General features: G+C 50.7%; 1 protein-coding gene across 3 annotated transcripts in view; it reads right to left on the bottom strand.

Annotated features, from left to right (window-relative positions):
• Positions 1-2,590: 2,590 nt before the first annotated feature.
• The window catches only part of OPHN1 (oligophrenin 1), a 61,846-nt gene continuing 48,753 nt past the window's right edge, over positions 2,591-15,683 (bottom strand). For 2 of the 3 annotated variants that reach the window (XM_051630289.1, XM_051630287.1), the window contains 6 exons: positions 13,062-13,209; positions 10,681-10,941; positions 7,008-7,173; positions 6,033-6,083; positions 5,198-5,248; positions 2,591-4,815 (listed from right to left, as the gene is read on the bottom strand). In XM_051630289.1, the coding sequence (XP_051486249.1) occupies positions 5,206-5,248; positions 6,033-6,083; positions 7,008-7,173; positions 10,681-10,941; positions 13,062-13,209 (669 nt within the window). In that variant the 3' untranslated portion in view covers positions 2,591-4,815; positions 5,198-5,205. The remainder of the gene's footprint in view (positions 4,816-5,197; positions 5,249-6,032; positions 6,084-7,007; positions 7,174-10,680; positions 10,942-13,061; positions 13,210-15,683) is intronic. The other variant, XM_051630288.1, reaches the window with a different exon arrangement.

The following is a 15,683-nucleotide window of genomic DNA, read 5'->3' as shown; positions in this document are numbered from 1 at the left end:
AAACTGCTGCCTTTCAGGAGCTCTCTCACCGACTTCAAGAGAGGCTGTGAAAGCCCTTCTTCCATTAACTGCTGAAAATCCAAGGAAACTAGAAAAAAATCACAGCTTTTACTGGTTCAAAACATTGCGTGATTTTTTAAAATCAATTGCAGGATTTTATTGGTGTCCTGACTCCTGATTTATGGATGTACAGGCCAAGTAATGCTCCTGACGGCTGCCAAGAAAACATCTGGTGTGGAAAACTGGTCCTAAATCAGAGCATTCAGCTGGTTAATTGTGCAGCAAGTTGGGCCAGAGAGAATTATGGAGCTTAAAACTAGGACTCTGATCTTGCAAGAAGTCCTGCGTGGGTGGATTCCTGTGCTTTTGTGGGTCTCTGTGCAGCACATAAATTTAGGATGTCAGTGCTCTACTAAGTACATTTCAATTCTAAATTTATCATATAGATGTGTCTACTGAAGTGTGCCTTTAACCTCACCAGATTCTTCCTCTGGGAAGTCTTCACTGAGGCCCAGTCTCAAGCTTTGAAACTTCTTGTTTTGATATCTTTTCTCTGCATAAAAACCTAAACAGTTTTACTTATGCTGGAAAATATTTTTCTTGCTCAGACAAAATCAAAACATTTCCCTCCAGCAAACAAACCATGCACCCACCGGTGGGTTGGGACACCAGAATTGTTGGGATAGTGCCTGGGTACTCTTCCCAATCTGTCATTTGCTACATGGGCTAATAAAAAAGAAAACAGTTTCTTTCTCTGAAACACTGTTGTTTTGAGGGCATCCATCCCTGGAAAAACTACGGCCTCAGAAGGAAACATGAGAGAAACAAGGTGACAGGAAAGAAAAAAAAGGAAAAAAACCCAACAGACCATCACCTCAATCTGTGGCAGTTCTCATCCCATTATCACATTTCCCTCCCCAAATTACTGCTGACAAACCTTCACTCTGTCCTCCAGCACCCCAGAGGTAACTAATCCCCAAACGTCCCCGGGGTGAAAATTGGGAGAAGGTTTCTAATCATGACAGAAAAGAGATTTTGCAGTCTGTATTCTTGCTGTGGTTAAAATGGGATTAGGACACGCACAGGGACATGCTAGTGCCTGTGCCAGTGGCAGATGGACCCAGAGGGCCATGGAGCATCTCCAGGCCATGTGTCAGAGCCAGAAGGAGCTGCCTGCTGGCTCCTGGCCTCCGTGGCCCCTGTGCCAGGAGTTGCACCATCCCTTGGCCCTTGGTGCTGAGCTCTCCTCATCAGGGATCTGGTCCGAGCCCTGCGAGTCCTCGCGCTGAAAGGAGCTGCACCCCAGGCTGGGGGAGCTGAGGCGGGGGAAGGGAGGGTTCTCTCTCTGCCAGGCACTCTGGCCTGTCGTGTGCTGTACTTTTTTCAGCAGGACTGTGGCTCCTGCCAGTTTACACTCTTAGGATTAGTCTTTTCAACTGAAGAGATGGGGAAAAGCAAGAAGCAAGCCAAGGAAGCTTTGCATGTCAGTGCCTGAGCCTCCTCAGCCCTGCCCCTGGTGAAACCAAGTGCAGCTGAACGGGAACCAGCATTTGGCTCATGCTCCCTGCCAGGAGGGTGATTTCATTCTTTGATAATAGCAGAAGGCCAACACTCTCAAAATGCCAGGAGCTGCAGTAAATTTTGCTGAGGGGAGGGTGCTTCAGACACTCCTTTTCCATCCCTGCTCCCAGTGGCTGATGGTGCAGGGCTTAACGGGCAACAGCGATTCCCGAGGCTGGAAGGGAGAGGCAGAGGTTTGGGAGTGCTGAGGGGTGGCACCCCATGTCTAGTTGCCCCTTGGGGAGCTGGGGACTGCTCTTGCCACTGTACTGGGGTCCCAGGCCCCAGGTCACCATGCTGAGCAGGGAATGGGAAGGCAGGACCGTGCTCAGCAGCAATGGTGCCCAGCCAGGCAGGGCACAGACCTGCAGGCAAACCCAGAACTCAGGCTGGAAAGTTCAGCACCCTTGAACTAGAGCTGGTACAAAATAATTGCAGGAAGGATAACAAGAAGAATACAGCACTTAGCAGTCTAAAAGGGGTGTAGGTGGGAATACTTCCTGTTGTTCAGCTGAAGACCCCCAGACCACTTCTCCATAAATTCAGGCTCAAGAGCAGGTTGCAAGATTCATTCAGAGAGAAAGCTGTTTTCCTGAGAGAGGACTTTTTGTTAAGAAAAGCAAGCAGCCTGAAACCCAAACATTAGTGCACAACATCACAGTGTCGGAGTTGAGAGGGTTGGAAAAACAGGGGAGGGATGGGAAAAAGATGCCAGGTAGATAGAAAGAAGTCAGTGCTGTCTCTGCAGCAGTCATAAGCAAGAAGCAAGGTGCTTATGTTGACAGAGGCAGTAGAGCCAGAATCAGTGAGTTGAAGTTCAAAATGAGAATACATTTAAAAAACACATAGTATCAAATGTGTCTGCCAGGAAAACAGAACAACCCACCCCTGTGCAAACCCACTGCCCTGAGCAGCAGGGACTGCAGAGGAAGAGCAGCAGCGTGGGCAGCTCGGGGACACTGTTAGAGAAGGGAAAAAAGCACCCTCGGACTCTTATATTTTATTACTTTTTATTTTTATTATTTTTTTTTTTACTTCATGGAAACCTTTATAAACACTTGAAGTAACCTAAGCTCTGACATGCCCGAACGGCTCCGCTGGCCAACAGGCGGGACCAACCCCCCTCCTGGCTGTGTCCGTCCCGTGGCACTGGCTGAGAGGATCGTGCCCCCCAGCCCCCCAGCAGCACAGCCCAGCACCCCATGGCCTCTCCACTGCTGGTTCCCAGAATTCAGATGAGCACACAGAAGAGGAAAATCCAGCACAGACGTATATGTGACAAATTACTTTAAAAGGACACAATAAAATGTTTCCAATGAGCTGCTTCCCCACATTGTTTACAACATCAGACTCCAAACCACACTCCCTCGGATTTCTTTTCTTCCCATGGGCCCTGGCTCTGTCCCGCAGGGTCTGAGCAAGGCAGGGAGCCCGAGGCTCAGCAGTGACTGTGCAGCAGCAGTGAGGGGCTGCACCAGCCACTGCTTTCAATGGGATGGGCACCCTGGGTGCCAGCACAGTGCAGGGCCCCATGCAGCCAAGGGGGTGTCACCCCCAGAGCCACCCAGGACCATGGAACTGGGTGCCTCCCAAAACAACAGCATCTAGGGGCCTCAATGCACAGCCCAAGGGGGGGGACAGTGATTTGGCCTGACACTTCTGGGACAGCCACCCCAGGAGGTGACGAAGCCACCCAACCCCGAAGGTCCAGCACAGTCCAGGCCCGGCAATTACCAGTTCGCTTGTTGGTTTGGTTTTAAAGCCACTTACATGTGCCACTGTTCAAAGCAGGAGTACAGGAGCAAGCAGCTGGGCACGGCCGCAGCCCTGGGGAGCAGGAGCACCATTGACATGACGTGTGTGCCCAGAGAGGGCTGGAATCACACTCAGCAAGGAAGCAGCCAGAGATGCACACGCAAGGGACATGCTGGGAGACACACGGGAAGCACCGCGGCAGCATCCAGCTGGAAAACCTGCACCAGGCAGGACACAAAGTATGCTCCAGAGAAGAGCACCTGGGTAGCAGCTAACAGGGATGTTTAGCCACTGGTTTGGGATGCTCCCAGCACCCAAGGAAATTCATTCAAAACAGGGAAGCTGCCTTTGGGCTGGTGACAGGAAGCAGGGACACTGTTCACTGCCTATTTACAGGTAAATGCTACAGCTCAGGAACAGCCCTGGTGTCAGCTGGAACCACCAATAAGCCTCTAATGTTAACAGGGGTGGTCCTGGCTAGGAGAAACCCTTGCAGACCAAAGGGCATCATCTACATGGCCACTGCTGAGGAAAAGAGACTGGACATCTCTAGGAATGGAAATTAAACGAAACTGAAAACAAGAAACCGGGTGCCTCTTAGAAGACTCGTGGGCTTTGACCCATATTCAGCGAGTTCCAGTTCCTTGCCACCTCTGTGCTGGTCCACCAGAGTATCTGCAGGACAGAGATTTCTTGGTGGGCCTGTGGGAAGCGGAGCTGGTAGGAGAGCGGCTCAAGTAGGAGGAAGAGGAGGAGGAGGAGAAGGAGGAGGAGCACTTGCCACCTCCATCTCCCAGCTGCACTCTTGGAGGCTGCTGACCTGCCTGGCATTGCCTGGAAAGCCACCTCACAGGGAGATTAAGAGATGCCCCACAGAGCTAAGCATGATGCTCCCCCCAGTTCCTGTCCCACCTCAGCACAAGCAGCGTTTCCAGTAACACCCACTGACACACTGCAGCATGCTGGGCGAGGAAAATGAAACATAAAGGAAGGAGCTTCTCATGGCAAGTGCTCCAACCCAAATTCCCATCATGCTACCCTTGCATCCAAGCATGAGGAATCAGCCCTTTGTGTTCTGACTCCAGTGTCTGTCCAAGGTCACTCTTGCCAAGGTGCTTTCCCAAACTGTGAGCAGGTAAAAGGCCACTCCCATCCTCTGCTGTCCCTTCCACAGCCTCTCGGAGCTCACCCAGCCCTGAAAACACTGCTGGCCACCTGCAAGGGCACACATGAGCATCCTTCACAGCCTGTGCAGAGAGGAGTGGCTGAAGGGCTGGGAACAGTTCAACACAGACATCTGGGGAGGCTCTTCTCTCCATCATTACCTCCCTCTCTTCTAATTTCTAGAGCCACTTATGACAGCAAGCTCTGAAATCATCGTTCGGTAAAACAGCTGCTCTCCAGGGGCACCTGAACTGGGAAAGTCTAAGCTGTGACACATCCATTTCACAAGCACAGAAAATCTCCTGGGCCCAGCTCGGGCTGAGGTGGTTGCGAAGTCTGGAAGAAGAAAACAAGCATGTTCTGTGAAGCAGGGTAAATTCATCAGCGATGGCACAACCACAGCAAGCCCAGATGTTGTCACTGCTGTTTAAAAGTGCTCATGGATTCCCTGAGTGCTGCAGGAGGTGGCTCAGGGAGGGCAGAGCAGGCTGAGCTCCCCACCCTCCCATGCTACCCCCAACCCCACTGAAGAGCATGGCCCATCTCCAGCCACTTCTCCTTCCTTCTGCAAGGGTCTCCCACAGGAAGGACATTTCTCCTCATCTATCTTTTGAGATTCCTATTGCCTCTACTGGCCTCCCACCACCCCATAAATGCTGAATTTGTGTTACATCTGTGCTTTTGGTTTCTTACTTGATTTATAGTCACAAACACATACCTTTAGCCTCAGCTTTCATCACCTGGGATCCTGCCTTGTGGTGATGATGAACTGTACATAAGGAAGTAGAAGAAACAGAAAAAAATGAATGTGAAAAGCAAGCTCAAACTAAGATCCACAAACAAAACTAGAGAGCTGGGTAACAGGTCTGAGATATATTTTTCAACACAAGTGAACTCACTGTCAACACTAGCAGTGAACACTTGTCACTTACATGCAAACCTGCTTGCACTTTGGCAGAGGTTGGTGGTCTGTAAAAGTGAGAAGCTGAAGCTTCTTTGAGCAGATAATATTACAAATGGAATCAGCTGCCACAAAGCACAATGCTTGCAACTCCAAGCCCTGCTGCCCCAGCCTGGCCAAAAGGCTGCAGGGCCCAGGCTGTCCCTCCATCACACTGTACCTCTCTCTGGTGGTCCTGCACAGACCTGGTCTGCAGGACCACCCACTCTCGGGTCTCTCTGATCAGCTGCTGTGATCTAACCAGCCCCCCTCCAGGCTCCCATGACGTTATCTCAGCTCTTCCCAAAGGCTGAGAAGTACAATATGCACTATGCTGAGATCCACACACACGATAAAAGGAATCCACAGATATGTCCATTACTTAGCAGATTTACATGCAACTTATCAAGTCTGTATCTGGGTTCACATTTTATACTTTGTGTTCTTTGTTCAGTTCCAGCATTTTAGCTGAGACCCATCTTCCACCTATGAATATGAGGCAAGAAAGGTCAGGACTGGGGCTTTCCAAGCAGACTCGTTCTGCCTCAGAAGGAGCATCCTGAGCAGCAGGGCTGCTACTATTTACATGCCACCTTCTCAGTGCCAGGCTTACTTGCTTGTTCTTCGGGAAGCTGTCTCAAAGAACTTGGTCCTAGAGGCCACCCTGCAAAGAGAACAAGAGAGGTCACTCCAGTTATTTGAGAAGGCAATTTGTGAATCAGATCTCATCCGTGCCAGGGGAAAGAGCAGTGGCGTTAGCAGACACTGAAGACCATCACCTTCTAATTATGCCTTTCTGCTGAGGCAGCAGCCATGCTCCTCGTGCTGCCAGCTCCACTCCCCTTTCCACTAGCCCGTCTTTGCTGGGTGCACAGCAGCAGCAGCAGCAAGCTCAGAGGCAGCACCCAGGTCACAGCCTCCTCACTAATAGGTGCTGGCTGCTGGGCTGAGATCCCCTGCATTTAGTAACTCTTTTTTCTTTTTTTTCTTTTCTCTTTTTTCTTTTTTTTAATTCCTCTAGAAGCCAGCAGGGTTTATTTTTCTCTAAACTCAGAGAGAAATCTGATTATGAAGCTGAACCTCATCCAATTTCTCTAAGAGACATCCAAGCTGGGTCTTGTCTGTCCCTAGGAAGCGTCTCCTTTGAGAGGCAGGCAGGGAGGGGCTCTCCAGCTTCACTGACCCTGAAATAGCAGAGAAGGTGACGGGACAAAGCTCAGCCCCAGGGCTGTACCTGAGAAGGTTCAGAGCTTTGTCTCTCCTGCGTGTTCCCTTGCTGAGGTCAGGGTCCCCCTCCTGGGCCATGCCCTCTGCACAGTTTTGCAACACGATGCCCAAACCCACGCTGGCACTGGTGTCAGAGGGGATGTCCATGGGCTCCAGCCATTGCACACACTGGTGCTGGAGGCCAATGTGGTATTCCTCCTCCTCCTCTTCCAGAATTCCGGGTAGGTGACACCAGCTCCTCCTCCTGCTGCCTGGCTGACCTCATCCCCCCGCACCTCCCCGAGCCCCCGGTGCTGGCAGCTCCCTCACACCGGGCTGCCCACCCCGGGCATCACGCATCCACCAAGGGCTGCTGACTTACACAGAGGAAGGCATCTCTTCTGCCGTTCCTGCTATCAGATCTGGCCTCTGCTCCAGCCTTGGAGGGACAGGAGTCCTACATGGAGGGTCTGGAGGTCTCACGGGGGGACGTGTTATCACAGGCTTATCGCCATGGGATCGTGGCTTCGGGACACCGTCGTACTCGCCTGCAAGGTTGAGGATTACAAAAATTTAAAAAAGGATTAAAAAACTTTGGTGAAGGGCTAGATGTTTATGAAGAACACTAAACAAATCAGTGGGCTTAGATCTGTCTGTCTGTCCCACCATCCTGTCTTTGGCAGCAGCCAATAGCCAGAATTGAGGGAAAGAGACACAGGAAAAGGCATCTTCTCATCTGGCCATTCATTTGGCTCAAATGCATCTTAAGGGCTGGGTCCTGCTCTTCCCATTTAGACATTTCCTCTGCTGTAGGGTCCTGTTTCAGATTAGAAATAAACAAAAAATATTTTCATATTTGGTAAGATAATTAATTGCTGCAACTACGTAACCAGGACTGTGTCAGCCCCTTTGTTACTGAACCTCATGACACCCTGGTGTGCTAGCTCAAACACCAGTCCTCAATCAACTCACTTCCTTACTTGTATTTGTAAATTCTGATCCTAAATTTTCTCCTTGGTAAGCTGCCTAACTTGAATTTCTCAGCAAAAGGCCTGTTCTCTAATGCTTCAATCTGTACTTCTTGGTTTCTTCAGTTTTTCAAAATTACTTCCAAGCTGTGCAAATTAAAGCTTCAAATAGTGTTCCAGCACTGATTTGTGACTATCCACACAGAAGTAATACAACTTTATTACCACTTCAGTGTTCTTCTATGTATTTGTCCAAGGCTTCAACACAGCCAGTTTTACGACACTGTGTCTCCAGGACATGCTGTCACCACACTACATATGATAATGCAAAACCATAAAACTAAAAGCAGTTGATGAATCAGCCAACTTTAAAAGCTCTGTTACTGTTCTGAAAGCAGAGTTCCTCCTGCCATTTATGTGACAAATTTACATAAAGCCAGCAATGTTAGTCAGATGAATCTGATGTTTGTGCTTCACAGCTGGGCTTTTCCTCTTTCTCTCCACTGTACACAGGAGCCATATGTCAAGAATGCAGCCTGGTTTTTATTTTCTAAACACAGGACTGTGGAGCTATCAGGGTATGACAGGATCTGAAAAGCACTGTGAAGTGCACAGGAAAAGCTGGCAAAACGCAGAGGGCAATGCAGCTTTTATTGTGACCACCATCCTGAGTATATTTTATAGAACTCAGCACCAAATACCTGCTGTCAGAGCCACGTGTACTGTCCTGCAAGCAGCTCCCAGGCCTGGCAGGGGTGAGTGTCTAGACACACAGACTCCTGCCCACCTTCCTCCACTGACATAGAACCACAGGGGTTGGAAGGGACCCCTGAAGATCATCAAGTCAAACTGTTCCTGCTACAGCAGGAACACCTAGGACAGGTCACACAGGAACGTGTCCAGATGGGTCTTGAAAGTCTCCAGAGAAGGAGACCTCTCTAGGCAGCCTGTCCCAGGGCTCTGTCACCCTCACAGGAGAGAAGTTTCTTCTCATGCTGAGGTGGAACTTCCTGTGTTGTCACTTGGTGCTGTTTCTCCTTGTCCTACCACAGGCACCACTGAACAGAGACTGGCCCATTCCTGACACCCACACTGCTGATATTTGTAGACATGAATAAGGTCCCCTCTTAGTCTTCTCCAGACTAAACAGCCCCAGGTCTCTCAGCCTTTCTTCATATGACAGATGTTCCAGTCCCTTAATCATCCTCATAGCTTCCATTGGATTCTTTCCAGCATATCCCTGTCCCTCTTGAACTGGGGAGCCCAGAACTGGACACAACACTCTGGATGTGGTCTCACTAGGGGCAGAGCAGAGGGGGAGGAGAACCTCCCTTGACCTGCTGGTCACACTGTTCTTAATACATCCCAAGATATGACCAAGACATGGCCAAAGCCAGCTCAGATCTGGCCCCAAACGAATTATTTCTACCTGTGATAAATTTCTGTAAAAGCTTATTAGAATACAAACATTAATCACTATCTATACCTAACACTAATGGAGGAACTGTTGCAATGACTGCCCCCAGGGAAGCCTCGGTAAGCCAGGTGCTGTGTCACAGGGGGCCTGACAGATAGAACTGGTAGAAATTAAAACGTGAAAGTGGCTTTTGCCATTTTCCTCATCTCTGCAGAGGAGAGTGCTGACAATCCAGAGTGCTTACAGCTGGTTAGACTGGATACAAATTGCATCAGGATTAAAGGTCTTTATATCACTCCTCAAGTCTGAATTTTATGAGCCCACTGAACTTGGGCAAGCTCAGCACAGGCAGAGGCTCAGCTACAGCAGGGTCCTGTGGGTACAGCAGGGGACAGTGGTGGCATCTGCCTGGCACAGTGGTGGCACCAGCACCAGCACAGGGCTCTGCAGGCTGCTCTGATCTACTTGAAGATTTCCCTGCTCACTGCAGGGGGGTTGGACCAGATGACCTTTACAGGTTCCTTCCAACCCAACCCATTCTATGATTCTATGATTCTATGAAACCCTGCAGCAGCTACACTGCCAGTGAGCAACAGACCCTGAGACTGAAATAAAACGGGCCAAACCCTGGTGCTGAGGGCCTGTCCCCACAGCTGGAGCTGGTTTGGTCTCCCAAACCCTCTTGCTGAGCTACAGCAGGAGGGCTCAAGGCACGAACCCACTGCCCTCTCCGGCCATCTGTGAGGGACCAGCCCTCAGGACCTACTCTGGGAAATGGTATCGAAACCCCATTGTAGGCCCTGCTCATATGCATCCCAAAAGGCCAGCCTGGGAGGATGGGGACTGCAGGAATGGCCTGCAGAGACCTCAGGCCTGCATGGATGAGATAACGACAACGATTGAGATAATGACAACGATCGAGGGGCAGGGGGGGCAGGTCCACTCCAGCTGCTCACACATGTATGGCTCAATCACACATACTCCTTGTGAAATCTAGTTTCTAGGCCTATAAAATAGGGGGCTGCAATGGTGGGCTGGGGGAGTTTCATCAACACCGACCCTCCCGCTGGCTGGACCAACGACGCTGGATCCAGGACCGGTGATTTTCCTCTCCTCTTTATCTCTCTCTTTCTCCCCCCCCCCACCTTTTTCTTCTCATCCCCTTTTCCTTGCTTAATATATATATGCAGGTGGTTTTGTTTAGGTTGTTCCATATTAACTCCTACTAGTGCAATAAATGTGTTGTTTGTTATAACCAGACCTCGTGTGTCGCTGCACCTGAACCTGATCAAGGGGAACTGGACGGTCGAGCTGTTACTCGGATCCTAACACATTTACTCTCTCTGGGAAAAGACCAGGCCTGAGAGAAGGATTTTGGGCCCAGCTGCACCAGGCTCCTCTCTGAGGGAAGTCTAGAAAGCAAGGGGGTTCAGTCCTCATCTCCCTGGGCTGCCCAGGCTGAGCTGTGACACGTCCAGGACGGGATCCAGCCGCACCGGGCTCCTCTATTGCAGCAGGAGCTTAGAAAGCAGGGGGGTCCAGTTCTAACCTTGCTGGGACATTAAATCTGGGCTGTGTCACCACCCCAGCGGGGGTGGGGTGAGGAGGGGCTGGCTGGGTGCCCTGTGCTCCCCTGGGGAGCAGTTCTGCTCCAGCCCACACACACTCACCCTCTCTGCCACAGATCCCCGGCCGGGGCGCGGGTCTCCTGGCCTGCAGCGTGGAGGTCCTGAGGGCAGGGCTGGCCACCACTCCGTTAGCAGCCTTGCTGGTGGGTTTCGCTCCTCCATCCTGCAGCCTGGCCACCAGCTTCCCCAGCTCGGCCTCGGCGGGGACGCGTCCCGGCTCGTCCCCTCCCGGCCGTGGCGCGGGGCGGCGGAGCTGCGGCCTCGGGGCCTCCGCGCCGTTGGGAGTCGGGACGGGCCAGTCTGCTGGGGAGGGAGGGACAGTGTGGGCTGAGGAAGGGGATGGACAGACAGCCAAGGGTTGGGAAGGGGACAGACGGACGGACAAGGGGTTGGGGACAGACAGACAGCCAAGGGTTGGGAAGGGGACAGACGGACAGCCAAGGGTTGGGAAGGGGACAGACAGACGGACAAGGGGTTGGGGACAGACAGACAGCCAAGGGTTGGGAAGGGGACAGATGGACAGCCAAGGGGTTGGGAAGGGGACAGACAGACAGCCAAGGGGTTGGGAAGGGGACAGACGGACAGCCAAGGGTTGGGAAGGGGACAGATGGACAGCCAAGGGGTTGGGAAGGGGACAGACGGACAGCCAAGGGGTTGGGAAGGGGACAGACAGACGGACAAGGGTTGGGAAGGGGACAGATGGACAGCCAAGGGTTGGGAAGGGGACAGATGGACAGCCAAGGGGTTGGGAAGGGGACAGACGGACAGCCAAGGGGTTGGGAAGGGGACAGACAGACGGACAAGGGTTGGGAAGGGGACAGATGGACAGCCAAGGGTTGGGAAGGGGACAGACAGACAGCCAAGGGGTTGGGGACAGACAGACAGCCAAGGGTTGGGAAGGGGACAGACAGCCAAGGGTTGGGAAGGGGACAGACAGACAGCCAAGGGTTGGGAAGGGGACAGACGGACAGCCAAGGGGTTGGGAAGGGGACAGACGGACAGCCAAGGGGTTGGGAAGGGGACAGACAGACGGACAAGGGTTGGGAAGGGGACAGATGGACAGCCAAGGGTTGGGAAGGGGACAGACAGACAGCCAAGGGGTTGGGGACAGACAGACAGCCAAGGGTTGGGAAGGGGACAGACAGCCAAGGGTTGGGAAGGGGACAGACAGACAGCCAAGGGTTGGGAAGGGGACAGACGGACAGCCAAGGGGTTGGGAAGGGGACAGATGGACAGCCAAGGGGTTGGGAAGGGGACAGATGGACAGCCAAGGGTTGGGAAGGGGACAGACAGACGGACAAGGGGTTGGGGACAGACAGACAGCCAAGGGTTGGGAAGGGGACAGACGGACAGCCAAGGGGTTGGGAAGGGGACAGACAGACAGCCAAGGGGTTGGGAAGGGGACAGACAGATGGACAAGGGGTTGGGAAGGGGACCATGCTCTCACATCCCTCCAAAAATCATTCATCTCACTCCTCAGCTCTTGCTGCCTGAGACCCAGGCACAGGGTGCAGAAGCTCTGCTATGCAACTGACTGCACCCTGCAGCCGTGGGGCTGTCAAAGGGCAATGCTTCTGCTCCCAGTTTTGGGGAACATTTAAACACAAGGCCATCTCTAACACCATGAGCAGTCTTGAGATTTTAAAGAGCAATTTGAATCAATCACGTTTTGTCAGTGCCAAAAAGTGTACTTGTAGTGGTAGGTCTAGAACATCATCAAAGCTCCGAACGCTGGAACAGAGAAAAAGACTTTTCATCTCTCTGGTGGTGATTTGATCCAGGGCACAGATTGCAACGACAATTAGAGCAAATTGGGTGCACAGAAACATGATTTTATAATGATGTGCCCTTCAACATGGTAATAAGGGCATCACCATTTCCTTACTATCAAATGAATTTAACAGAAGAGCTGCACTTGGTCTAGAAATACTATCACTGGGTCCTGACAAGTGCTTCAGTGTTCTTGCTCTGGATATAAAACCACCAGCAGCTGGGCCAGCCCTGCAGACCCTCCTGGGGACTGGTGGGCTCTGGCAGGACAGGACTGCAGCAGCTCACAGCCACCCCAGCCCAGGCACTCCTCTCCCAACTCTGCTCCTCAGCTGCATCACCATCACTTTGCATTTTGGCATCTGAAGCTGCAAAACCTCTCCACTGGGTTTCTCATATAAACTCTTAGTTTATCTGAGGGGAAAGCTGCAAGGAATAGAAAAAAAAAATCCCCACAGAGTCTGAGTTGTGAGGTGATGCAGCCCATGTATGAGAATCTTCTTTGCTGTCTCACTGATCATCAGACCCACTGTCTGCTGTATCCATGGCCTGGGAAGCACAGTCCTGCTGTTGTTATCTCCACTGCTCCTGCACAGGTGTTAAAAGAGGAGGGGGGAGAGACAGGTAAGGGGTCAGTGAACAGCTGGACTGACCTCCACTTTCTTCCAGAGAAGCACCAAAGAAGACAGGTCTTTCCCTCAGAGGACGCTTGGAAATGGTGATGGGTTTGTGCCGCCGGGCAGCCACCCTGGGAGGAGGCACCGGGGGGGCTGTGGTGTCTTCTGGGGGGCCAGAGTAGATCTGTAAAGGCAGACAGGTTTAGATGACCAACCCATCTCACTGGGTCCAACAATATCCTCAGAAGCTCACCTCATTGACCTGCTGTCATTAAAAGAAACATCACAGTCACTGTTCCAGCCCTTCTGGATCTTCCAGACTTTTCAGAAGATCCCAACTCTTCCAGCCTCTCCACAGAGGGACAGACAATGTGCACCAGCACTTCCAGGGGTTGGCAGCACCTGGGAGAGCCCTGGCTGCCAGGGCTGGAGAGAGGCTGGAGCAGGGACAGTAGCTCCATGGATGTGTCCCACTGCAGGCTTTCCTACAGAGGTGTCTGCTTGCACACCCCCTGCAGCAACCACAGCTCATTAATGCAGCAAAATCACAAAGAGAGACAAAAAATAGCTCTGAGGCTGACAGTTTCTGAGAAACATCAAGCTTTCCACACCAGTGAGGAGACACAATCCAAAAGCACCCTAACAAACCAGAGCATTGTAACAGATTTAACGCTGAATCTTCAGCTCTTGGCTTACAATGAGTGTGTGGCACTCTGGAATTACCTGGGATGAAATATTGGCAAAAAACCAATGCTGCTAAGGAGTTTTATCTCCCTTCTCATCGGTCATTTCGCACCTATATGGCTGGGCTTATTTGTTCAGTTCTCATTTATGTCAATGCTTCTTTTTTTAAGAGCTGAAAAAGAATTAAGCTTCTGGACAGGCTCCTGAAGATCTGAAACACCATATTAAGGACTAAAACCAACTGCTCCTCAGTTTTATGGATGTTAACTGAATTTATGGCAGGCTTTATGGATGGGGTGGGACTGAGACCTGAGGCTGTGCTGCCCATCCTGGAGCTGGTCCCTTCCCCATTGTTGACAGATGACAGCTCCAGCCCAGAGGACAACAGCTGGTGTACCAGTACCACCAAAAAGCCAGGTCATTGCTCCCTCAGTGCATGCTTTGTTATAAAAGAATAATTGTATCCTGTCACCCAGAAAGTTTTTTTAATTAAAAAATATAACATTTGGATTTGATTAAGTTCACCACTTCGGTCATTCAAATGAAATCATGTTCTTTCTTCTCCCAGACAAAGAGCAGTTCTGAAAATCCAGATGGGGGATGAGAGAGAAAAATATGTCCCCACTTTAACCTTCTTGATCCCAAAGCCCAGGTAGCATGTACCATGTAGCATGTACCATGTACCACAGCAGGGTGGGCAGCAGCAGCTGGGCTCCCTGCAGCCCCCTTGCCTGGGCAGTGCAGGGGAAAGCTCAGACCTGCACCCACCCTCTTCTGTCAGGCTCCCACACAGCAGGACTGGTAGGAACACACATGCTGCTACTTGGGCTTTGCTCCTGACTCAGCCTGTCCTGCTCAGCACAGAGAGGTACCAAACCCCCATAAGGGAATTTCAGCTGCTTTTCTTTCTGTTTGGTGACACACCGTGGCTGCTGATGCTCGGTGCCAGCAGGGGCTCTGTCCTTTGCAGGGGCAGTACGTTTTCTCCACTCCAGAGCACAAAGTCTGGTGCACCCCACCCACACCTGGATTCAGAAGAATTTGCTGTGATGTTAACAGCCCATGATTTAAAAGCAGCAGAGCTCAGGTATGATTAAAATAGCAAAGAATTGCCTGCAGCACGGCAACATTTTGAAACATCAGCCTCATTCCTATATATTAATATTGGTTTTTTTAAAGAAAAAGAAGTGTTAAATTCCCCATGGATGCTTATCCAGGCACCACAGAATGCTGTTCATAGGAGATGCTCTTCAACACCTAACACCCATGCTAAAACCCACTGCAAACTACTATTTTTAAGAGGTGGGTGCAGACTCTGCTTTCCTTCTGGCCTCCAAATGAAAATTCAAGTTAAACAACTTGAAGGTACAAAGGTATTGACAGACTTTCATATTTGGAAGGTTTGTACAGTGAAGGTTTTCAACTTATTTAATTTAACCATGGCATTGAAATGTAAGGTGTGGAAACAGTAATTATCCACAAAGACTTAATGAAGAGTTACTCTGTCCTTAGAGCCTTCATATTGTACCTTATAAACCACAACCCCTCTTCCTCCAGACTCATTTCATGTGTTTGCTCATTTGTGAGCTAAAGACACTTTAATCTCTGATGCTGAACTTACAAGCTCAATCTAATAAATGTTACTAACATAACCTTATCATTGAAGAAATTAAAAGCAAGCAAAGTAATGTCTGGCTTAATTAAAGATTTAATTTCATCTCTTAAGAGGTGGCAGTGTAAAGGGAGTATTGACTCAGCCTGCACTACAGGCTGTACAAGGGAGGGGACAGAGGCTCTGGAGCAAGTTATGCCAGGATCCCAACACACAAGTGAGTCACTGTTTTGCTGCAGGATCTTATTAAAAGTGCTTGCAGAGACCTACAAAGAAATGGGCATGTGATTTTCATGAGCTTCTCGTGTGTACACTCCAAGGTATCTCTCAGTAATTTCATCCTGTTTCTCCGGTTCCAATCC

This window comes from Apus apus, chromosome 12 (assembly GCF_020740795.1).
Source record: "Apus apus isolate bApuApu2 chromosome 12, bApuApu2.pri.cur, whole genome shotgun sequence".
Classification (NCBI taxonomy): domain Eukaryota; kingdom Metazoa; phylum Chordata; class Aves; order Apodiformes; family Apodidae; genus Apus; species Apus apus.
The sequence above is the reverse complement of the archived record's forward strand: the minus strand, read 5'-3'. Positions and strand labels throughout refer to the sequence as shown.